This window comes from Hemitrygon akajei, chromosome 5, assembly GCF_048418815.1.
Source record: "Hemitrygon akajei chromosome 5, sHemAka1.3, whole genome shotgun sequence".
NCBI lineage: Eukaryota > Metazoa > Chordata > Chondrichthyes > Myliobatiformes > Dasyatidae > Hemitrygon > Hemitrygon akajei.
In genome coordinates, this window is record NC_133128.1 from 51,495,426 (window position 1) to 51,518,695 (window position 23,270).

Sequence of the window (23,270 nt, forward strand, 5' to 3'; positions counted from 1 at the left end):
AATGCTAGCAAGTAGGATTAGTATAAAAAGGCATCACCGTCAGCATGGATGAATTGGGCCAAAAGGGACAACTTCTGTGCTGCATGATTCTATGAAAAGGGTGATAGACACAGTTGCTGAATATTTAAGGCATAGGTGGAGAGATCCCTGCTGAATAAGGAGGTGAAATGTTACAGCTACGAACAGGAACCCAGAATCGACTTTACAATCAAATCAGCTATGATGTTCCCAAATGGTGGAGTAGTCTCAAGGGGCCAGCAACCTACTCCTGCCACTTGTTCGTATTTAATTTTTTCCCATCACTAATAAGCAAGAAAGCAGGGTATTTATGGAACACTTGCCTGGATGCATGCTTTAAGCTTTACATAACTGAAAACAAAATATTTAGCCAAACTGTACACCATCCTCCACATCCAACATATCTCAACTTGGGTACAGTTTGTTTCATCTAAGAACCTGTTGAAGCTTCTTCAGTACCTCTGAAACATATACCAATATAATTTAGAAAAACTGGGAACCAGAGAAATACACACAAAATGCTGAAAGAACTCAGCAGGATAGGCAGCATGGAAAAAAATGAATAAACAGTTGAGATTTCAGGCCAAGACGCTTCTTCGGGACTGGAAAGAAGGGGAAGACTCCAGAATTAAAAGGTTGGGAGGGGGATGGGTAGCAGGACTAACTACAGGTGAAGCCAGGGTGTGGGAAGGTAAAGGATTGGAGAAGAAGGAACCTGATGACCACTGGAGAAAGGGAAAGAGGAGTTGGTAATAAAAAAAGGGGTAGGGGGAGAGAAGAGGGAAAGAAAAAATATTTAGCAGAAGGAGAAACTTCTGATGTTCATGCCATCAAGTTGGAGGCTACCTAGATGAAATATGAGGTGCTGCTCCAGCACCCTGAGAGTGGCCTCATCGTGGAAAAGAGGCGGCCATGAAGCAACATGTTGGAATGAGAATTGGGATACAAATTAAAATGGTTGACCATTGGAAAATTCCACTTTGCCAAATAGAGTACAGGTGCTAGAGATAGGAGCAACATCACCTGCTACCTAAAATATCATTCTCCATCCTGACTTGAAAAAGTATGACAAATCGTTCACTACCACTGCATCAAAATGCTTCAACCAACACCAAAAACTAACAAAATCTACAGTGTTTCATAGTAGCAGCTCATCATCTCAAGAGCAATTAGGGATAAATGTTAAATAAACGTTAAAAAAAAGAGATTATGACCTATTCCCTGGACCTACCTTGTAATACATAAGGTCTTAATTTGTGGAGTGGCTTTACCAAACTGTAAAACTTCTGAAAAATTACGCATTATGCATCTTTAATCCAACATCATTGCTTCTGTGTACTCTTTGGGGTCTTTACAACAATTTTAAAGTTCAAGGTAAATTTTATTATCAAAGTACATTATGTCACCAGATAGAACCCTAAGATCCATTTTCTTGTGCGCATAACTCAGCAATTACATAGAATAGTAGCTATAACTACAAAGATCAACTAGAGTGCAGAAGACAATAAACAACAAAATGCAAATATAAATAATTAGCAATAAATAACTAGAACATAATGTGCGATAAAGAGTCCTTAAAAGTTACTTCATTGGTTGTGGGAACATTTCAATAATGGGACAAGTGAACGTAGTTATGCCCTTTTATTCAGGAGCCTGATGGTAGAGGGATAGGAACTGTTCTTGAACCTAGTGGTGAGTCCTGAGGCTCTTGTACTTTCTAACTGATGGCAGCAGCGTGAAGAGAGCATGAAGTGGGTGGCGGCGATCTCTGATTATGGGTACTGCTCCCACACATTCCTTATCCTCAAGATTCATTACATCCTACTCTTTTAAATTATGAAACCACAAATATTTAACAATAAAACATTTGGTAAAGCAAAGATTTGTTATTAAAATTAAATTACTGTGGGAACAGTGAAAGAACCTGAATCTGCTGCTATATTGCACGTTGTCCACTAAAGTAAAAGAATAACAGTTGCTACTGATTAAGGTGAAAAAAAACTTAGGACAATATATGCAAATATATAAGCTTAAAAACTTTCACTAAAATTCTTTAAATTAACATGAATTATGAAACTGATAGGTTGACCTGTTGAACATGAAACTTTAAACAAAATAGTAAATTTACAACAAAGCAATTTTTATATAAGAAAATACTTACATGAATTTCGAATTTCCAGCCACTCACAGCCTCATCTGTTAGAATTTTTGTGAATGAAATTGTGAGCCCATCACGAAAAAAGCGTTGACATGCTTCACTTTTAATATCAAGGCCTTAAAATGAAAGAAAATTATAACTATTGGTTACATCTTGCAGTCAGCATCATCTCCATAGAACAGCATAATAAATCACAAATATCACAAAAATGATTTTTATTTTGAGTAAAATGCCATCAATCTAGCTTGTTCAAGACTTTAGTGGTGCCATATTGGCAGATTTTCCAGGTATTGAATGTTATTCCTTTTAATATCATAACACATTATTAATTCAGTGTAAAATATTATATGGTAGGATAAATTTTACAGTAAACCCAGCATGCCTAAAAGAGAGTGCAGGGAACAGGTCCCAAGTGTTTAAACTGAGCTTCGGAAACAAAATCAAGTAGGTTCAGAGATTGGGAGAAAACAAAATCACCCAGTTAGCCAGACACCAAGCTATACAGATTTCCAAATAACCAGACAACAGATAGAGTTTTACCAACACCGACTCTTTTAAGGTAACCATTCTTGAGTCAAATACCAATGAATATGGAACTAAACTTGGTTTGGCTTTACACAACTCAGACATTATTTAATTTACCCACCACTCTGTACACTCAGAATTTATTCAAGGTCTAATTTAAAAATTTGAATAAAATGTTCATGGGAATAACCTCTTGAGCACAAGGCTCACAGTTAAACATGCAATTCCTACTTTAAAACCTCTGAATGAAAACTTTAGACCATGTTTTCCAATGAGAAAACTATACATTTTTTATTATTCAAAGTGCTAGACAAATAATGCATCTTACAATTATATTATTTTATGATCCATAGTTAAAACTACTCAGCTTGCCATAGTTTAAGGAATTCCACAACACCACTGAACTGTATAAAGAATTGAAAGTTGATCAGGAAAAGCATAATATATACAATTTATCAATTAGGTACGACACAAAAGAGCTTTGAAGCAACTTTTGGGAGCATGAACAGGCTTTGTGATTCAAAAGATCAGCACAGAAAAGTGAAATGTTCATCAAACATCAATTTGTTGACACAATTAAAGATTGCCAATTATCATTTGATTGTAGTATACTTAATAAAGCTAAGAAAATACTTAAGTTCCATAGATGGAATCCAAAGTCTTGAAAGTGAATCGTTAAGTCTCTCAATCTCAAAAGGATTTGGCAGTGTGAAAGTCAATAAAATTGTTATACAATGAAACCAACCAAAATTAGAACATTTAAATCCAAGAGTAATAATTCCAATACGAAATTTATTACAAGGAGTAAGTAAGTTGAAATGAATGGATGTATCTGATGGAAAACTTGGTAAATACATAAGAAAGGAATACGAAGATATGCTGAAACACTGAGATCACAGATTAAGTTTATCCTGGATAAGAACAAAACTGCATGCTTTTGATGCATTTTGAAGCCTAATTTGGGGTATTGTGTGCAGTTTTGGTCATCTACATGCAAGAAAGGTATAAAAAAAGGTTGAAAGAGTACGGAGAAAATTTACAATTAAATTAATTTTATAATTTAATTTTGAGGCACAATTTTTGATTAGGGCACATGGATAACAGAGCGACTATCTACCATCGCCAGATACTGCTACAATACAGAGATTACCCAAAAACAAACCTTCATGAAGATCTGCCAGTTAAATTACGTGACCTCGGCTTACTGAAGGTATCGGGCCTACAGTCCTTGGAGATGCCTGATGCTGGTGGGGACGTCATAAGCGGTGTGCAAGGCAGCAGAAGCGAGGCAAGCGGGCAGGGGTCCGTGCCAGGCAAAAAGCAAACCCTAGCCAGCTGGCTCTCCCGTCCATTCTGCTCTCCAATGTCTGCTCCCTGAACAATAAATTGGAATACATCCGACTCCAATGAACCTCAACCTCAAGTCAGTGCTCCCCAGATTCCATCAGTATGTGGACTTTGCAACGAGAGGGGAGAACGCGTTGGACCTTGTTTACACAAACATCCCTGATGCGTACTGGGCGGAGTCCCGCCCCCACCCCAGTTTCTCAGACATCTCTGTTACACTAATCCCAGCATACAGACCGCTCGTCAGGTGTTCCAGACCAGTTCAGAAGCAGGTGAAAACCTGGCCAGCAGGAGCCATCTCTGCTCTTCAAGACTGCTTTGAGCACACTGACTGGCACATGTTCAGGGAGTCTGCAACCAATGGTGACTCTACCAACTTAAGAGGAGTACACAGCATCAGAGACTAGCTGCATCAGCAAGTGCATTGATGATGTTACTGTGTCCAAGACCATCACTATACGTGCCAACCAGAAGCCATGGATGACCGCGGAGGTGCGTGCGCTGCTGAGGAGCTGTGACTCCACCTTCAGAGCAGGCGACAAGGCAGCCCTAACAACAGGGAGGGCCAAACTGTCCCGTGTCATCAAAAAGGCAAAGCATGCACACGCCCAGCAAATCCACAGCCACTTCCAGGACAGCAGCAACACGCGGCGCATGTGGAAGGGCATTCATGACATCACCAACTACAGGACATCACCTGACTGTGCAGGTGATGCCACCCTCCCAGATGCGCTGAACAACTTCTACGCTCATTTTGAGGCGGAAAATGACATGGCAGCGAGGAAGTCCACCCCTCCTCCAAATGACCAGGTTCTGTGTCTCACTGTGGCCAACATGAGGAGAACCCTGTGCAGGGTCAACCCACGGAAGGCTGCTGGACCAAACAATGTTCCTGGCAGAGTGCTTAGAGGATGTGCAGATCAGCTAGCAGATGTTCTCACTGACATCTTCAACATCTCCTATCGCTCCAACATGCTTCAAGGCCACCACCATCATCCCCGTGCCAAAAAACTCTTCAGTGTCCTGCCTCAATGACTACTGCCCCTTTGCACTCACATCCATCATCATGAAGTGCTTCAAGAGGCTTGCCATGAGGCACATCAAAACCCTGCTGCCCCCTCACTGGATCCCCTGCAGTTCATGTACCATTCCCAACCGTTCAACGGATGACGCCATTGCCATCACCCTCCACCTGGCCCTAACCCACCTGAACAAAAAAGACTCGTACGTTTGAATGCTGTTCATTCAGTTCAGCATTCAATACAATCATTCCTCAGAAACTGATAGGAAAGCTGAGCCTATTGGGCCTGAACACCTCCCTCTGCAACTGGATACTAGACTTCCTGACTGGGAGACCTCAGTCAGTCCAGATCAGAGGCAGCATCCCCAACACCATCACATTGAGCACGGGGGGCCTCCAGGGCTGTGTGCTCAGTCCACTGCTGTTCACTCTGCTGACCCATAACTGTGCTGCAACACACAGCTCGAACCACATCATCAAGTTCGCCGATGACACTACGTGGTGGGTCTCATCAGCAAGAACGACAAGTCAGCATACAGAGAGGAGGTGTAGCGGCTAACGGACTGGTGCAGAGCCAACAACCTGTCTCTGAATGTGAACAAAAGAGATGGTTGTTGACTTCAGGAGGGCACGGAGCGACCACTCTCCGCTGAGCATTGTGGTCCTTGGTAGAGATCGTTAAGAGCACCAAATTTCTTGGTGTTCACATGGCACAGAATCTCACCTGGTCCTTCAACACCAGCTCCATAGCAAAGAAAGCCCAGCAGCGTCTCTACTTTCTGCGAAGGCTGAGGAAAGTCCATCTCCCACCCCCATCCTCATCACATTCTACAGAGGTTGTATTGAGAGCATCCTGAACGGCTGCATCACTGCCTGGTTCAGATTGCAACACCCTGCAGCGGATAGTGAGGTCAGCTGAGAAGATCAGCGGGGTCTCTCTTCCCGCCATTATGGACATTTACGCTACACGCTGCATCCGCAAAGCAAACAGCATTATGAAGGACCCCACGCATCCCTCATACGAACTCTTCTCCCTCCTGCCATCTGGGAAAAGGCACCAAAGCATTCAGGCTCTCACGACCAGACTATGAACTGTTTCTTCCCCCAAGCCATCAGACTCCTCAATACCCAGAGTCTGGACTGACAGCAACTTACTGCCCTCTACTGTGCCTATTGTCTTGTTTATTATTTGACGTAATGCCTGCACTGTTTTGTGCACTTTATGCAGTCCTGGGTAGGTCTGCAGTCTAGTGAGTTTTTTCTGTGTTGTTTTTATGTAGCTCAGTGTAGTTTTGGTACTGTTTCATGTAGCACCATGGTCCTGAAAAATGTTGTCTCACTTTTACTGTGTACTGTACCAGCAATTATGGTCGATATGACAATAAAAAGTGACTTGACATCAAATCATAAGATAGATTTTCAAGGTGAAGCATTTTCTTTTATACTAGACAAAAAGGCAGATTCTGCTGAAAATGTTCCTTTTTTTTGCCTCAAATGAGCAGCAATGACACAATGAAAAAGCAAACAGTTACAAGAAATGTTGAGTATTCAAGTCACATAGTACCTATTGCTGAAATATTAACACCATTTCCTCTCAACAAAAGCTGCCTAACCTGGTGAATATCTGTTTCCCAACATGATTTTTTTTCCACTTTTCAGAAAGTGGCTGTCAGATGGCTCCCAATATGATCTTTCTCTCCCAGATCTTCAGTTTTATTTTATCTAAAACAAAGTATGTTCCTCAATCTAAATAATTACAGTTCAACAAATCAATCTGTCGCCATTCTAACATGCGAAGAACCTATCTTCCGATAAAATTAAAATAGTCTGGGAAAACTACTTACTTTTTTTACTAAGGTCTATAGCAGCTTCAAGTAAAACTTCTAATTCACCTTTCGGCAACACTGGGACCACCCAACGAGGCCTGCAAAATGCAAGAAAAAATTAACAATTTGCACATGAATGCATTTATTATTGTTTCAGTCTAGGTACACTCACCTATTAATCATATCATCCAGCTTTGCTAAGTCGGTATGAGGAAATGCAGGCTCCTCTTCCTCAAGTTGAGGAGGAGCATCACCTTGTCCTTGTTCATCAGGAGGGCTAACTGGTGAATTTTCACTTGATGTGTTGGGTGAGGAGATCTGTTGGACAAGAGCAAAGAAGTAAATTCAATTTTGTTTCTGCACTACTTTATCCAATTCATAAATGCAACTGTCTTTCTGAAAGCCTATTCATAAATCCAATTGTCTGTCTGAAAACTTATTCTTATTAAGCATCCTGACTGGCTGTATCACTGCCTGGTATGGGAACTGTACTTCCCTCAATTGCAGGACTCTGTGGTGGATCATGGGGACCTGAGTCACCCCAACCACAAACTCTTCCAGCTGCTACCATCTGGGAAATGGTACCACAGCATAAAAGCCAGGACCAACAGGCTCCGTCCGGGACAGCTTCTTGCACCCGGCCATCAGACTGCTAAATCATGCTGACACAACTGTATTTCTATGTTATATTGACTATCCTGTTGTACATACTATTTATTGTAAATTGCACATTTAGACGGAGACATAATGTAAAGATTTTTACTCCTCATGTATATGAAGGATATAAGCAAAAAAATCAGTATTTAACTAAGATCATAGAGATAAAAACACTTTTAAATTAAACTCTTAATCTTTTAAGTACAAATTGATATAGTATGTACAATTTACACAATACATTAATAAAAATAATTCAGCTGGATCAAAATAAAGAGCACTAGTACATGAAGAGAATTATTAACCGAGCAATGTGAAATATAATTCACAAGATTTTCTGACTGATCTTGCCTGTGAAGTGAGCAATTGCCATATAACAAGAAATATTTACAGCAGTATTCTGAAAAATGCAGAATCTGTAGTTAGTGTGTGCCTTGGCTCGGCAGTAATACCTTCCAAATTCAACTTGAGCACATCACCTAAGCAGTCATAAGTTCAGTTTGAAACAGGTTTCTAAACTCAACAAGCTTTATCATGGGTACAATGTTCCCTGTCATTGAGGTACCTCAAAAAGTCAGCATCCAAAAACTCTCAACATCCCAGATGTGCCCTCTTCACATTATTACCATGAGGGAGGAGGTTGGAGCCTGATGATCCCTTTTTAAAACAGCTCCTTCCCCTCTGTCATCAGATATCCAAAGAGACCTCATTATTTGTCTTTTATATTATTTACTTATTTTGCAACTTGTAATTTTTAGGAAGTACTGCTACCACAAAACAAGTTTCACGACATACATAAATCAATAAATCTGATCTGATGTTACACTAATATTTTAAAAGGGAAGCATTAAGATACCTGATCTCTCAAGTGAGCATGAAATGAGAAATTAGATAAAAGCACGGTAGAACAATAGTGAATATTTAGCTTTCAAATGACAATATATAATCTAGTTGTTTTTCATGTTAGTGGGATATCATGCAAAAATTGTCTAGCTGGTTTCTTACCTCACAAAGCTTGGAAATATTAACAGTGAGAAGATTAATGCAGTGAGGTGCAGATTAATGGTACAGTGAGGTACAAATGTAAGGGACTCCACATGATGCCAGTCTTCAGCACAGACTTTTACTGAATTTAATTTTTAGGAGTGTCATTTCAATTATAGTTATTATTATAAAATGATTCAAAGAATTAATTAATTAATTAATTAATTAGGAAATCCAATGTAATTAGAAATCCAATGGAAGCTGTGAAAACTAAGTTAATGAATTACTAAATCAATAAAATATTTGGTTGGAAAAAAGTTAAGTTTTCAATACCAATGTTAACTCCAGAGAAGTGATTTTAATTGATAGAACAAACAAGAGAAAACCTGCAGATGTTAGAAATCCAAGCAACACACTCAAAATGCTGGAAGAATTCAGCAGGCGAGGTAGCATCTATAGAAAAGAGTAAACAGTCAAAGTTTCAGGCCGAGACCCTTCATCAGGATTGGTAAAAAGATGAGAAGTCAGAGTAAAAATGTTGGTGGGGGGAGAAGAGAAGAAATACAAGGTAGTAAGTGAAAGGTGAAACTGGAAGGGAGGAGGGCTGAAGTAAAGAGTTCGGAAGTCAATTGGTTAAAGAGATAAAGGGCTGGAGAAGGGGGAATCTGATAAGAGGTGACAGAAAGGGAATGGGGAGGAGCACCAGCCCATCTCTGCCCTCCGGTGCTTCACTCTTTTCTTATATTAATATCTGAGCACATCACCTACAGACAAAGTTAATTGAATGGAAGATCAATTGGATTGGTCTTTCAAAGAGCTGGGACAAACACATACTGAATGGGTTTAAGATAATCTCATTTTTACTCTGATCTCCATTCATCCCCACCACCGCTATGTATTTCTCCTGCCATCCACTTACGCTTGAGGCAATCTACAGTTGCCTCTTAACCTAACAACCCAAACATGGCAGTAAAATACAGCACAGTAATGTGGCCTAAACGTCCACCAGGTCTGTGCTGACCATCAGTTTAAAGTTAGTCTATTTTATCTCCCCATAGATTACACCATGAGACACAAGAGCTGAATTAGGTTATTCAGCCCATAAGTTTGCTCCACTGTGGATTCTCTACCAATCTTTTCATTTCCTCACTTGATGTAAAATTTAAATATCACCTTAATCTTTCCTAAACTGAGACCTGAAATTTACATAATTTTCTGCATACTCATTTTAAAAAAAAATAATGAAATTACACTGGACAAGAAAGATATTGCTGGGGGGGGGGCTACAATGGCACTAGACAGAAGCTTCTTCAAGCTCATCTGCAGAAACAGCTTAATTTCTGCCTTTAATGTCTCTATTTTTCCGTTTCAAGGTGGGCGAGATTCTACCAGTGCCCTTGATCTGTAACTGCACTCAAACTGTGGTTCTAACAGCAATGGTTCCCATCCCCAGGGGTCACTGGCCAATGATTCTTCAATATCCCAAGGGCACAGCCCAGAAGATCAGCGTGCCCTCACGGTACTGAGGGTTTGCGGCCCTCTGGACGAGCTAATTCTATGCCTGTATCGCCAACTGAAGCATCAATTGATAACACAGACTATCGTAAACAGTGGACCGGCTGTCAGAAGTCTCTTTCCTTGGATCACTTTTTACTCAATGGCGTGGGAGTTTGCTACCGATTGTTGAATCAATGAACTTGGAGGGGGCAAAAACAGCAATTAGCTAGTTTTTTTTGTTTTGCTAGTCTCCTCTCTCACTGTGTGACACCTCTGTGTGGCTTTATCAGGGTGAGAGACAATTTATGGCCTGTTGAATTGCTGCGTGAATGATTAGTTTTTGTTGTACTTCAGTTCATGGTCTCTCCTGGGGGCTTTGTTATTTGCTTGTGTTACGAACGTGCCACAACTCTGAGGGGTCGAAGGGTACAAAGTAGCCCCCTCCTTCTTGAGAATCGCAAGATCGCTATTAATTCGGGTCTGGGACCCAGGAAATGCGAGAGAGACACGCAGAATCCACAAGGGTTTGGAATGTGTCCTGGCCTCAGCAAGGCGGAACCATTGATAACGGCTATTGTCTCTTGGAGACGGAATTGTGTATTGAGTACTGTACTATTCATTGAAGCCCTCAGGAGATGACCAGAGTGGGCTGGTTGAGGGATTGCATCATCCCAACCTGATTGACATCTGAGACCCCGTGAGTAAGGATAAAAGAGGGTCTGGGGAACAACCCCTTCAGACGCACCAGGAGAGACGCTAGAAATCCCGTGACAGCATTTAATAGCGACAGACGGTGGGGGGCTCGCGTGCATCCTTTCCCTTTGCCTGGGATTGGGGCCTCGCCACGGAAGAACGGCTTAGCTAAAGAAGAGGCCACACCAACGAAATTCCAAAAGATCGAAATCATAAAAAGGAAAGCCGGCAAGTTTTCTAAAAAATCTCTCTTGACTCCAACCAAAGGCTGCAGCCTGAATGAACTGAGTGACTTTTATATTTCCATCAGACAATACATTACCCCCTAGACAACGATAGAGCTTATTTCTTATTGATTATTATTATACCCGCACTTTTAGATTTAGTATTGACGATGTATATTATCTGTATGTTTGCATTGATATTATTTTTGTGTATTTTTACTAATAAATACGGTTAAAAATAGTACCATCAGACTTCAACGGACCTCTCTATCTTTGATGGTAAGTGACCCAGTTATGGGGTTCGTAACACTTGCTTGATGGATGGTGTGTGCTGAAGGTTTTTCTGCTGTACCAAGTGGAGGAGGGTGTGATGCTTACTGCTGTTTATGTGAAGGAGGGGGCTTTGGGGTTCCCACATTTTTACTGTCCCTCGTTCTTTGGGTACCCTTTTGTTTTCATAGATGCCTGCAAATAGCAAGAATTTCAGGTTGTATATTGTATACACTGATATTAAATGAAACTATCAAACACATTTGGGTGTATCTTATAGATTTTGGGCTGCTAATCATGAAAATCACCATGAAATTTCCCTATAATGCACTTTTTTTGTAAATCACCTGTATTTGTTATTTCAATTTCTCATTCAAGTCAATTAAAATGGTGTCCACTATGCAAGTTGAAAAGTTTTCTATCTTGTCCAGGCATGCCTGGGTATGCTCCAACAGGGCGAATGCTGCATCGCAAGACAAGTTTTAGAAAGACTATAAATTTCCATGAAGGATTTCAATAGTTGAGACAGGTGTTTCCCAGCGTAACTAATGCCAAGATTAAAGAAGGCATTTTTGTTGGTCCACAAATCAAACAGGTCATCAATGACAGACAATTCAAAGAACTTCTAGTGGGGCCGGAGAAAATCTCATGGAAGGCACTCAAGGGTGTTGTTGAAAATTTTCTTGTCAACTACAGAGCACCAAACTACAGTCAACTGGTCGGCAACAAATTCCAAGCATATAAAACCATGAAGTCAACTCGTCACAGAAGATTCATTTTCTGCATTCCCATTTAGACTTCTTCCCTGCATATCTTGGCACTGTCACTGACGAGCATGATGAAAGGTATCACTAGGAATATTGTGGTCATGGAGAAACAGTATCAGGGCAGCTGGAATCCATCAGTGCTGGCTGATTATTGTTGGACACAAGCAAGAAGCCTCAGACACCAAGTATAAACAAAAATCACCAAAACATTTTTTTAAGCTTAGTTGAATCACTGCATCAGTGCCATTATGCGATTATATTATATTCAACAAATTTTTGTTTATTACATTTGTTTCTCCAAATTTCTATATGATACAAGTAGGCTGAAATTATACGAGTTCAGTTTCAAATGATCTACCATGAACAGAAATTTGAGGAAGCAATACTTTCAAAAACAATTTGTTTTATAGAGTATTAGTAGAAGAGCATCTGATAATTCTGTAAATCTGTTAACCTGGCACCCAAATGCCACAGTTGCCAGATAAATTAAGTATAAAATTGTATCTATATTTTACTTGCAAAAACCTCTGGCAAAATCCTATAAACAAGCACAACAGACAACACAAATATATGTTTTGCCAGAAGGTACAGAATTTATTCCAATCAATAGAATTCAAATACCAAAGTTATATTTCATAAAGGCTTAAGGGCCTCTGAAATAAGTGTTAGAAAATGTCAAATATTTAAAATATTTGGGTAATTTAGACCACGAAGACAAGGAACTGCCAAATGAAGACAGAAAATTTTCTGAAACAAACACTTGACATGTCAGTTAAAGGTGGCTTCAGTTATTTTGAATACAAGGAACAGGAATTTAAAACTTGAAGGGATGGGACAAACAAAAGAGCTTTTCAGATCATAAAGTGGAGTAGGCAAAAAATAGAAGACGGACAGAGATAATACTGGTTTAAGTTAGGTGACAAAAGTGTAAATGAGAGCTTCAAATACAGTGGATAGAAAAGTATTTTCTGTTTTTCGTTCTTGCATTTAGAATTTTAACTACTTTAACAGCATTATTCAACATAAAGGAATTGTTAGCCAATGGTATTTAGCAGGTCCTGATAAATGGCCCAAAAAGGCGACTGTTCCTTTCTCTCTATAGATGCTGCCCGACTCGCTTAATTCCTCCAGCATTTTGTGCGTGTTGATCAGTTTGAAAAGAATATAATTACCATTTTTCGATAAACTTGAAGGCATAAAAGACAGACGACACAAATATGTTTACAGAGTACTGCTTCAGAGATTAGGAATTTGTAAGGAAGTCAACCAGCAGAAGTAACGCTTGACATTAAAAGCAAAAATAAACTTTAATTAAACAAATCAGTAAAGCCACCACTTGTATGATACTGATATAACAGTTAGTCATCTTTCAATCTTGTCATGCAATTAAGACAAAGACAAGACCATAAGACATAGGAGCAGTATTAGGCCATTTAGCCTTTCGTGTCTGCTCCGCCATTTCATCATAGCTGATCTATGTTCCTCTTAAGCTCATTCTCCAGCCCTCTCCCCATAATGTTTCATACCCTGACTGATCAAGAACCAATCAATCTCCACCTTAAACACACCCATTGACTTGGCCTCCACGGCTGCCCGTGGCAGTGAATTCTACAGATTCGCCACCCTCTGGCTGAAGAAATTCTTCATCTCTGTTCTAAATGTACGTGCCTCTTCTCTGAGGCAGTGCTCTCTGGTCCTAGACTCCCCACCATTGGAAACATCCTCTCCACATCCACTCTATCTCGGCCTAAAATTCGAAAGGTTTCAATGAGATTCCCCCCCCCCCCCCCCATTATAAAGTCATAGAAAAGTATAGCACAGAAACAGGACTTTTGTCTCATCTAGTCCATTTCAAACAACTTTCCTATGGATTGGTCCTACTGAAGTGCAACACCTTGAACATGTCTGCATAAAATTCCACCTGCCATTTTTCAGCACAGTTTTTCAGCTTTGTCCAGATCCCGCAATCTCGAATAGTCTTCCTACACCCTGTCCACTACACCCTCAATCTTGATGTCATTGCAAATTTGCTGATCCAGTTAACCAACCACATTATCATCCAGATTTTGGATAATAGATGACAAAGAACAATGGACCCAGCACTGATCCCTGTGGTTCTCCACCAGCCACAAACCTCCAGTCAGATAGGCAACCAACTACCACCACTGGATTCTCCCATAAATCCAAAGTCTAATCTAATTCACTACCTCATTTTGAATGCCAAGCAATGGAACTTTCTTGATCAACACCCCATGTGGAACCTTGTCAAATGTCCTGCTGAAGTCCACATAGACAGCATCCACTGCCCTGCCTTCATCCACTTTCCTGGTAACTTCTTTGAAAAACTTTGATGGGTTAGACACAACCTACCACATTCAAGGCCACGCTGACTACCCCTAATCAGTCCATGTCTATAAAAAAATTCAAATATCTGGTCCCATTGAATACCTTTCAAAAACTTTCACACTACTGATATCAAGCTCATTGGCCTATAATTTCCTGTTATTTTTTTTAAAAAGAGTCTTTCTTAAACAGCAGAACTACTTTAGCTATCCCCCAATCCTTCGGTACTTCAGCGGTCACCAAGGATGATTTAAATATCTCTGCTAGGGCCACAACAATTTCTGCACTTGCCTTCTAGAAGGTCCAAGGGAACACCTTGCCAGGCCCTGGGGATTTATCCATCCTAATTTGTCTGAAACACCTCCTCCTCTGTAAAGGGTCCATGACCTCACTGCTGCATTGCCTCACTTCTATAGAATCAGTGTCTATCTCCTAAATAAATATAGATGCAAAAAAAATCCATTTAAGATCTCCACCTCTTTTGGCTCCATGCATAGGTTACCACTCTGATCTTCCAGAGTACCAATGTTGACCCTTGCTATCGTTTTGCTCTGAACATATCAATAGGATCACTTAGGATTCTCCTTCACCTTGTCTGCTAAGGCAACCTCATGCCTTCCTTCAGCCCTCCGGATATTTTCTTAAGAGCTCTGTTGCTTTTCTTACCAGTCCCTCATTTGTTCTTACCTGCATATACCTGTTACGTGGTTCCAAGGTTGTCAATTCGAGGAGTGTTAGTGGGGACAAGCTCCCACTACCTAAAACTGCTCCTCACGGCATACGCCTCAAATAGCCTCTGACAACCAAGTCCAACTCCTGGCCTTCTCGTGTGGCTTAGCCTCTAAGCCCGGTGGAACTGTTTCTATTGACAGGAGAAAGGGCGAAGGCAGGTCCTAGTGCCTTAAAACCAGTGCTTCGGGTAGATGGAGCTCGTCAGCCTGGGAAGGCAGTCCATCTAAGAGAGGGAAAACTCTGATTTCAAACCTCCGCTGCCTTGCGGCCATATCCACTTATGGGAAAGGCTTCGGGAGTAAACCCTGAGGACAAATCTGGAGCTGGAGTCCCTAAGGCAGTCCGACGTTGCTTTCAACTATGCTCTGGCAACTCCTGTGATGTCACTGGTGCCAAGCTGTATCGGCCCTTGCCCTTGGACAACATCGGTGGCGTGGAGAGGGGAGGTTTGCTGCTTGGGAAACTGCCGGTCTTCCATACAACCTTGCCCAAACCCGCACCCTGCAGAGAAGACTTTCCAGGCGCAGATCCATGGTCTCGCGAGACTAACTGATGCCATCCAATCCATACCTGTTACATACCTCCTTTTGTTTTCTTAAATAGGACCTCAATATCTCTAGAAAACAAAGGATTCCTAAACCTGTTATCATTACCTTTTATTCTGACAGCCATGTATAAGCTTTGTACTCTCAAAATTTCACTTTTGAAGGCCTCACACTTACCAAGTACACCTTTGCCAGAAAACTGCCTGTGCCAATCCACACTTGCCAGATCCTTTCTGATACCATCAAAATCAACCTTTCTCCAATTTAGAATCCCAACCCATGGACCAGACCTGTCACCTGCCCTGTCTCATACCCAATAGCACAGCAAGTATCACACACTCTCGTTGGGACTGCCATGAACTGATTAAGAAAATCACCTACTATAACAACCTTGTTTCTTGTAAGTTTGCAATCTCTCTACAAACATAGAATATAGAAATTTACAGCACATTACAGTCCCTTCAGCCCACATTGTTGTGCTGACTAGATTTGTGACTTATGGAGCAGTGGGAGCTATTTCAAGGGAATGTGGGGCCTGTACATGTCAATAGTTTGCACCTTCATAGGACCATAACCAGGTTTTATGGGATCCATTAGTTAGGGGAACAGAAACAGTCTGTGGATACAGGTGGCCCCCGTTTTACGAACATTCGCTTTACAACAGTTCGCTGTTACGAAAGACATACATTAGTACCTGTTTTCGCTAACCAAAGAGGATTTTCCCTTTTATGAAAAAAAGATGCCCGCTTTATACGTGTGTTTACCCCGACAAAGACTACCATGACCGTGAAACCTTGTGCAGGCAGTTGTGTGCACCTGCATGTACATGCATAGGCATGTATGTGCCAACTTTTTTTCTTCAAATCAATTTTGGCTCGCTGTTTTCCCGATTTTGTTAAGTGAAACTACACTGCACATTCAATATTTCTACTTTATATAGCTGTGTCTTTATCATATCATTCCTGCTTTTACTATATGTTCGAGTTATTTTAGGTTTTATGTGCTATTTGGTATGATTTGGTTGGTTATTTTTTGGGTCCGGGAATGCTCAAAAATGTTTCCCATATAAATTAATGGTAATTGTTTCTTCACTTTACGACATTTCAGCTTACAAACGGTTTCATAGGAACACTCTACCTTCGGATAGCGGGGGAAACCTGTAACTGTATTTATCCTCAGTAGAGCCACTGCACAAAGTTTAATTCATCTTGACAAGAGCCTGGTGACCAGATGATGTCAGTCTGAACCAACTTTGGCTTGTACAATTTATATCTTGCATTTTGTCTGTAACGTGTATCTGATGCTCCAGTAAGCAAGTTTTACACTGTATCAATTCCTCATTTATCACCAGTAATCTCAATGAGTGAACTTGGCTACCTCCAGACTCCTAAACCTAATACGTGGCACTTCCCTCTGCAACAATTCTTGACTCCCTGACCAAAGGACTACCATAAGGATATAGGTATCAACATCATTGCCACATATGCTACACTCTGACCCCTTACTGACTCAAACTATGTGGCCAGATTGTTTTCTAACTTAACCTACAAATCTACAGATGACACCACCAAATCACAAACATCAGCAAGGCAGAGTACAGAAGGAGAAGATAGCCTAATGGCATAGTTTCAACACAACAACTTTTCCCTCAATTTAGCAAAACAAAAAGATCTGGTTACTGCCTCTCTCATTAGCAACAGTGCTTAGATGGAGATTCGTTAAGAACTTCAAGTTCTTAGGTGCAAATAACACCAGTAATTCTACCTAGCTTAGCCACGTAGACATCATGGTCAAGAAGGTACACCAGCACCTCTACATCTTCAGAAGGCTAAAATATTCCAGCATGCCCCCAACGAGCCTCACCAATGCTGTTGGATTTAGAAACAAAACAAGTCAAAACTATTACTGAGGACAGACAAGAAGTCAAGGTTGTAAACTGCAGCAAGACCAATTTTACCAGACTGATTTAAGCAAGTAGACATGAAACATTCAAGGAATAGATCAAGAATGTTCAGACCAAGTTTGTTCCCAAATAAAGTTATGACAACTAGATGTCTGCACAATTTTGCTCTTCCCTGCAACTTAAAACACACTAAATTTTCTATTTTTCCATGGTCTGATGAAAAACTAACTTGAAATGTCTTCTGTTCCTGTCCATTGCTACTGCCTGACCTGCTGTTTTATTTTGTATCATTCAAGTCTTTAGTGTTAAAGAGCAGGAATGTCATGCTACAACCGCTAAATAGGACACAGTTGTAGCACTTATAAAAAGGTTCCAGACATCACATGAAAGACTCATTCTAAAGACAGTTAAGAGGGCAGATGTGCATCTAAGCAGAACTACAGTTATGAGAGAGACCAAGATGTCTAGGATTACTTCCAATGGAACAACAAAGTCTAAAGGAAGATTTGCTTGAGAGCATAAAGATGGTACACAGAAAGGGACTGTTAATGCCGATGGGATGGAAGGTTTGGAAAGAGGCAGTGGATCTACTTTAAAGGCCATGGACACAAACTCTCCTTGCATTTATAAGCTAACTGCATTACCAGTAATCTATAGGGTCATGCAACACAAATGGCAACTAGCATTAAGTCAACTTAATGGGCTGACATCCTTTTAATTTTCTTCAAATACAAATATGCAAAGAAAGTCTTTATTTGCTTAGGTTCTTAACAATTTTGGCACAATAAACTTCACAAAAGGACTATTTCAGCCTCAACATTACTCATGGTTATTGGGAGCACTGAAACCGAACACAGGCATTTACAATACAGTTTTTTGGACACTCGCTTTTCGACAGCTTGCAGTTATGAAAAACCTAAATTAATACCTGTTTTCACTAACCAAAGAGGATTTCTGCTTTTACGAAAAAAAGATTCCCAATTTATACGTGTGTTTACCCCCGAGAAAGACTACCATGACCGTGAAGCCTTGTGTAGGCAGTTGTGTGTGCATGTGCCGATTTTTTTTTCTCCAAATCGATTTTGGCTTGCTGTCTTCCCAATTTTGATAAGTGAAACTACACCGTACATACAATATTTCTACTTTATATAGGCTGTGTATTTATCATATCATTCCTGTTTTTACTATATGTTCATGTTATTTTAGGTTTTATGTGTTACTCGGTAGGATATTTTTTGGGTCTGGGAACACTCAAAAATTTTTCCCAAATAAATAAATAGTAATTTCTTTTTCGTTTCGCGCCATTTTGGCCTACAAACTGTTTCATAGGAACACTCTACCTTCGGATAGCAAGGGAAACCTGTATTGCAATGTTCAATGATAGCTGACAAGTTGAAGTTTCTAGACAGTCAGTCTCAATCATCAAATACATCACTTATGATAGTAATTAACATGTAAATTAACTGCTTATTTGATCAAAACCTGATAAATAATTACCATAAATCCATTTGGTTTCACAAACTAAAGCACCTGTATGTCTTTTTGTCTTAGCAATACTCCAGAAAAAGCTAGCAAACCTTTCAACAAATTTGTACCTGTTTAATCATGGCTTATTACAGAACATAGAAATCTACAGTACATTACAGGCCCTTCGGCCCACAATGCTGTGCCGACCTGTAACCTACTCTAGCAGCTACCTAGAAATTCCCTAGTACATAGCCCTCTAAAGCTCCATGTACCATGTAAGGGGCTCTTAAAAGACCCTATTGTATCTGCTTCCACCACCACCTCCCGCAGTCCATACCACACAGCCAGCACTCTGTGAGAAAAACATACCCATGACATCCTCTCAGTACCTTTTTCCAAGCACCTTAAAACTATGTCCCCTCAGGTTAGCCATTTCAGCCCTGGGAAAAAGCCTCTGGCTATCCACACAATCAAGGTCCCTCCTCATCTTATAGACCTCTGTCAAGACACCTCTCATCGTCCATCGCTCCAAGGAGAACAGGCCAAGTTCACTCAACCTTTTCTCAGAAGGTAGGCCCTCCAATCCAGGCAACATCCTTGTAAATTTCGTCTATATTCTCTCTATAGTATTCACATCCTTACTGTAATGAGGTGACCAGAAATGCACACAGTACTCCAAGTGGGGTCTGACCAAGGTCTTGCATAGCTGTAACATTACCTCACGGCTCTTGAACTTAATCCCACGGCTGATGAATGCCAACACACCATACACCTTCTTAACAACACTGTCAACCTGCGCAGCAACTATGAGTGTCCTATGGACACGGACCCCACGATCTCTCAGATCCTCCACACTGCCAAGAGTCTTACCATTATATTATTATTCTGTCTTCAAGAGCAATGAAAAGTAAGTTTAGCAAAACTAGCAACAGAAAAATAATGTTCACAACCCAGATCGAAGATCTAATCACCTTTGAACATTGTTCCTGCCCTTAGATAATATTTCTTGCAGTTAGTTCTGGACATAGCGTAGTGTAACACAAGAGTTCTTTGATATTATATGGTCAGCTGCTCTGCCAAGATGATTTTGACAGCCAATGAAATCCCACACTACCACCTTACCAACTGTCAAGACTGACTCTGAACCTTAGGCTCAACATTCCAAAGGACTCACATTTAAATATATTGCAAAGTTACTTAAAACTTAAAGTATAAGCATAGAAGAACATTCAAACCTAAAACAAGAAATACATTCAAACCACTGAAATCAGAATTTCTGATTTTTAGCATCCGCATTAGATTGCATTTTGTTAATTTCTTTACATTTGGTTGTTTAACATATCTGTTCAATATAAGCTAAACATCACATTCTCTGACACAACAGAAATTCTCTCATTTGTATAACAGAGCATATTACCTAATTTACAATGAGTTTAAATGTATTTCAATACAGGCAAATTAAAGAATACTTTAAAGGTAAATATAACACTACCAAAGTTAGAAAAGCAAAAAAAAAAAGCACAGAGAGAGGGTAATCTCCAGCCAACTGCACACTGTCCATTCTCCTCTGACCCATCTCATTCAAAAGGCATTTTTGCCCACGGAACTACCTGGCTAGTCAAGCATGTGATTTGATTGCGGGGTCACATGTTTGAGTCCCACATTGTGAAAATCATTCTGGGGCACCACAGTAGTGTGGCAGTTAACATAACACTATTACAGCTTGGAGCATTCTGGAATTCAGAGTTCAATTCCGGTGCCGTCTGTAAGGAGTTTGTACATTTTCCCCATGAGCTCTGCGAATTTCCTCTGGGTGCTCTGGCTTTATTCCACAGTCCAAAGATGTACTAGTTATTAGGTTAATTCGTCCTGTGATTAGGCTAGTGTTAAATAGGTGGGTTGCTGGTAAGTGTGTTCATTGGGCTAGAAGGGCCCATTCCGTATTGTATCTCTAAATAAAATGAATACAAAGGCAGTACAGATGGCAAAATTCACAAGATTTTCAGTTTTGCACTAGCACACAATACAATACTGGCTCCACAGTCAAACAAAAGAAAAACGTATTCTGAAATTATATTTTAAATGCTTACCTGATTCTGTGGGAGAGGAGGCTGGGATTGGCCATCTGGAGCTTGGCCTTGGTTGTCATTCCCTCCTACAGGTGAGCCACGGGTCGTGGCTGTCATAGTCGACACAGGACAGATTTTTGCAATTTTGTCTAGCTATGTGGTTGTTGAAAGAGAAAAATAAATTGCCTCCTCAATGAAAATAGGAAAACAATTTATATCTGTACATAAAAGCACCACCTCGAGCTCAGGTTGTGTTGCAGAGACCATTGCACAGCCTGAAAAAGAAAAGAAAATAATTCATACATTGTAGAAAGCCCCTGTAGGAAAACAAATTACAAGATTTGAAACAAATCATACCAAACATCAAAAATGGAACATAATCAGCCAATAAACAATCATTAGTTAAAAGATCGCATTAATTCTAAGGTATATAAGGAAGGAATTAAATATCAACTTGAGAGAATTTCTCTCAGATAAATGAAGGCCAAGTTCCCGGGACATGTGGCATATACACACAATGGCCACTTTATCAGTTAAGAAGTGGAACCTGGTGTGGTCTTCTGCTGCTGTAGCCCATCCACAAAGTTTGAAGTGTTGTGCGTTCAGAGATGATTTTCTGCACACCACTACTGTAACATGTGGTTATTTGAGTTACTGTCATCTTCCTATCAGCTTGAACCTGTCTGGCTATTCTTTCAACAATCAATAATAAAGCGTTTTCAACCAGAGAACTGCAATCTATTGGACGTTTTTTGTTTTTCGTACCGTCCTCTGTAAACTCTTCGAGGCTGCTGCACATGAAAATCCCAGGAGATCAGCAGTTCCTGAGATGATCAAACTACTCTGTCTGGCACCAACAAAGCAATTCATGGTCAAAGTCACGTACATCCTATTTCTTCTCTATTCTTAGTTTTAGTTGTTCAGATCAAACATATGTCTGCATGTTTCTATGCATTGAGTTGCTGCCACATGATTTGCTGATTTCTTGGGCACTAGCCAACAAAGTACCCAAGTCACCTTTAGGAAGTGGTGTCTGAGAAAGGCAGCGTTCATTATTAAGGGCCTCCAGCACCCAGGGCATGCCCTTTTCTCACTGTTACCATCAGGTAGGAGATACAGAAGCCTGAAGGCACACACTCAGCGATTCAGGAACGTCTTCTTCCCCTCTGCCATCTGATTCCTAAATGGACATTGAAGCTGTGGACACTACCTCACTTTTTAAAAAATATACAGTATTTCTGTTTTTGCACATTCTTTTAAATCTATTCAATATATGTAATTGATTTACTTGTTTATTGTTTTATTTATTATTTTTCTCTCTCTGCTAGATTATGTATTGCATTGAACTGCTGCTAAGTTAACAAATTTCACGTCACATGCCAGCAATAATAAACCTGATTCTGATGTTTGCATTAATGAGGTGTACAGGTGTACCTTATAAAGTGACCACTGAGGAAGCAAGTGGCAATATGACTAGTGACTGCATTGGCTGTAATCTTCAAAAAAAACACCTTGCATTCTGTAAGATATTAAAAGACTGTACCCCTACCAATGTGATGCTATTAAAACAGAGTGCAAGACAAAATGTAGTCACTTTCATCCAGTCCAATAAAATTAGTTTAACATTCTTTTTCCCAATATGTATTGGAAAATGAATGTAAATTAAGATACTGGCAGAACATTTATAAAGACATACTCTGATCAAGTTGAGTCAACATAGTTCCATGAAAGGAACATCTGATAAATTTATTAAGTGTTAGCTGAGGAGGTAGCAAGTAGACAGAGGAAACAAGTAGATAGAGGGGATCAAACAAATGAAACATATTTGGATTTTAAGAAGGCAATGTGCCACAGAAATAGTTACTTCACAGAATATTGCAGGAAAGTAAAATATTTGCAGAGATTGGAAATTGCAAACTGCTGAATAAAGTTAACAAACTTTCAAGTGGACAAATGAAAACCAGTGGGGAGTTGCGTGGATCCATGCTGAGACTACAACTGTTTACAAAGCTTAAGGATTTAAAATAAGGGAAGTGCTGCAGCTGTATCAAAGTGAAGTAGCTATGGGGGGAAGAGAAAACTAAGAGGAGGAAACAGTTTTCAGAGAGAATCCAAAAAAATTTGAATAGTCAAAAAGTTGGCATGAAAGTATTATATGGGGCAATATAAACTTGTTCACTTTGGAAAGCATGATCAAAACATTTAAATAAAAGCTACAGAAAGCTGC

At 40.1% G+C, this 23,270-nt stretch overlaps 1 protein-coding gene across 4 annotated transcripts in view; it reads right to left on the reverse strand.

Annotated features, from left to right (window-relative positions):
- The window catches only part of usp9 (ubiquitin specific peptidase 9), a 284,080-nt gene that overhangs the window by 184,755 nt on the left and 76,055 nt on the right, over positions 1-23,270 (reverse strand). For all 4 annotated transcript variants that reach the window (XM_073045518.1, XM_073045519.1, XM_073045520.1 and 1 more), the window contains 4 exons: positions 21,065-21,318; positions 7,068-7,213; positions 6,914-6,993; positions 2,180-2,292 (listed from right to left, as the gene is read on the reverse strand). In XM_073045518.1, coding sequence (XP_072901619.1) covers positions 2,180-2,292; positions 6,914-6,993; positions 7,068-7,213; positions 21,065-21,160 — 435 coding nt within the window. In that variant the 5' untranslated portion in view covers positions 21,161-21,318. The remainder of the gene's footprint in view (positions 1-2,179; positions 2,293-6,913; positions 6,994-7,067; positions 7,214-21,064; positions 21,319-23,270) is intronic.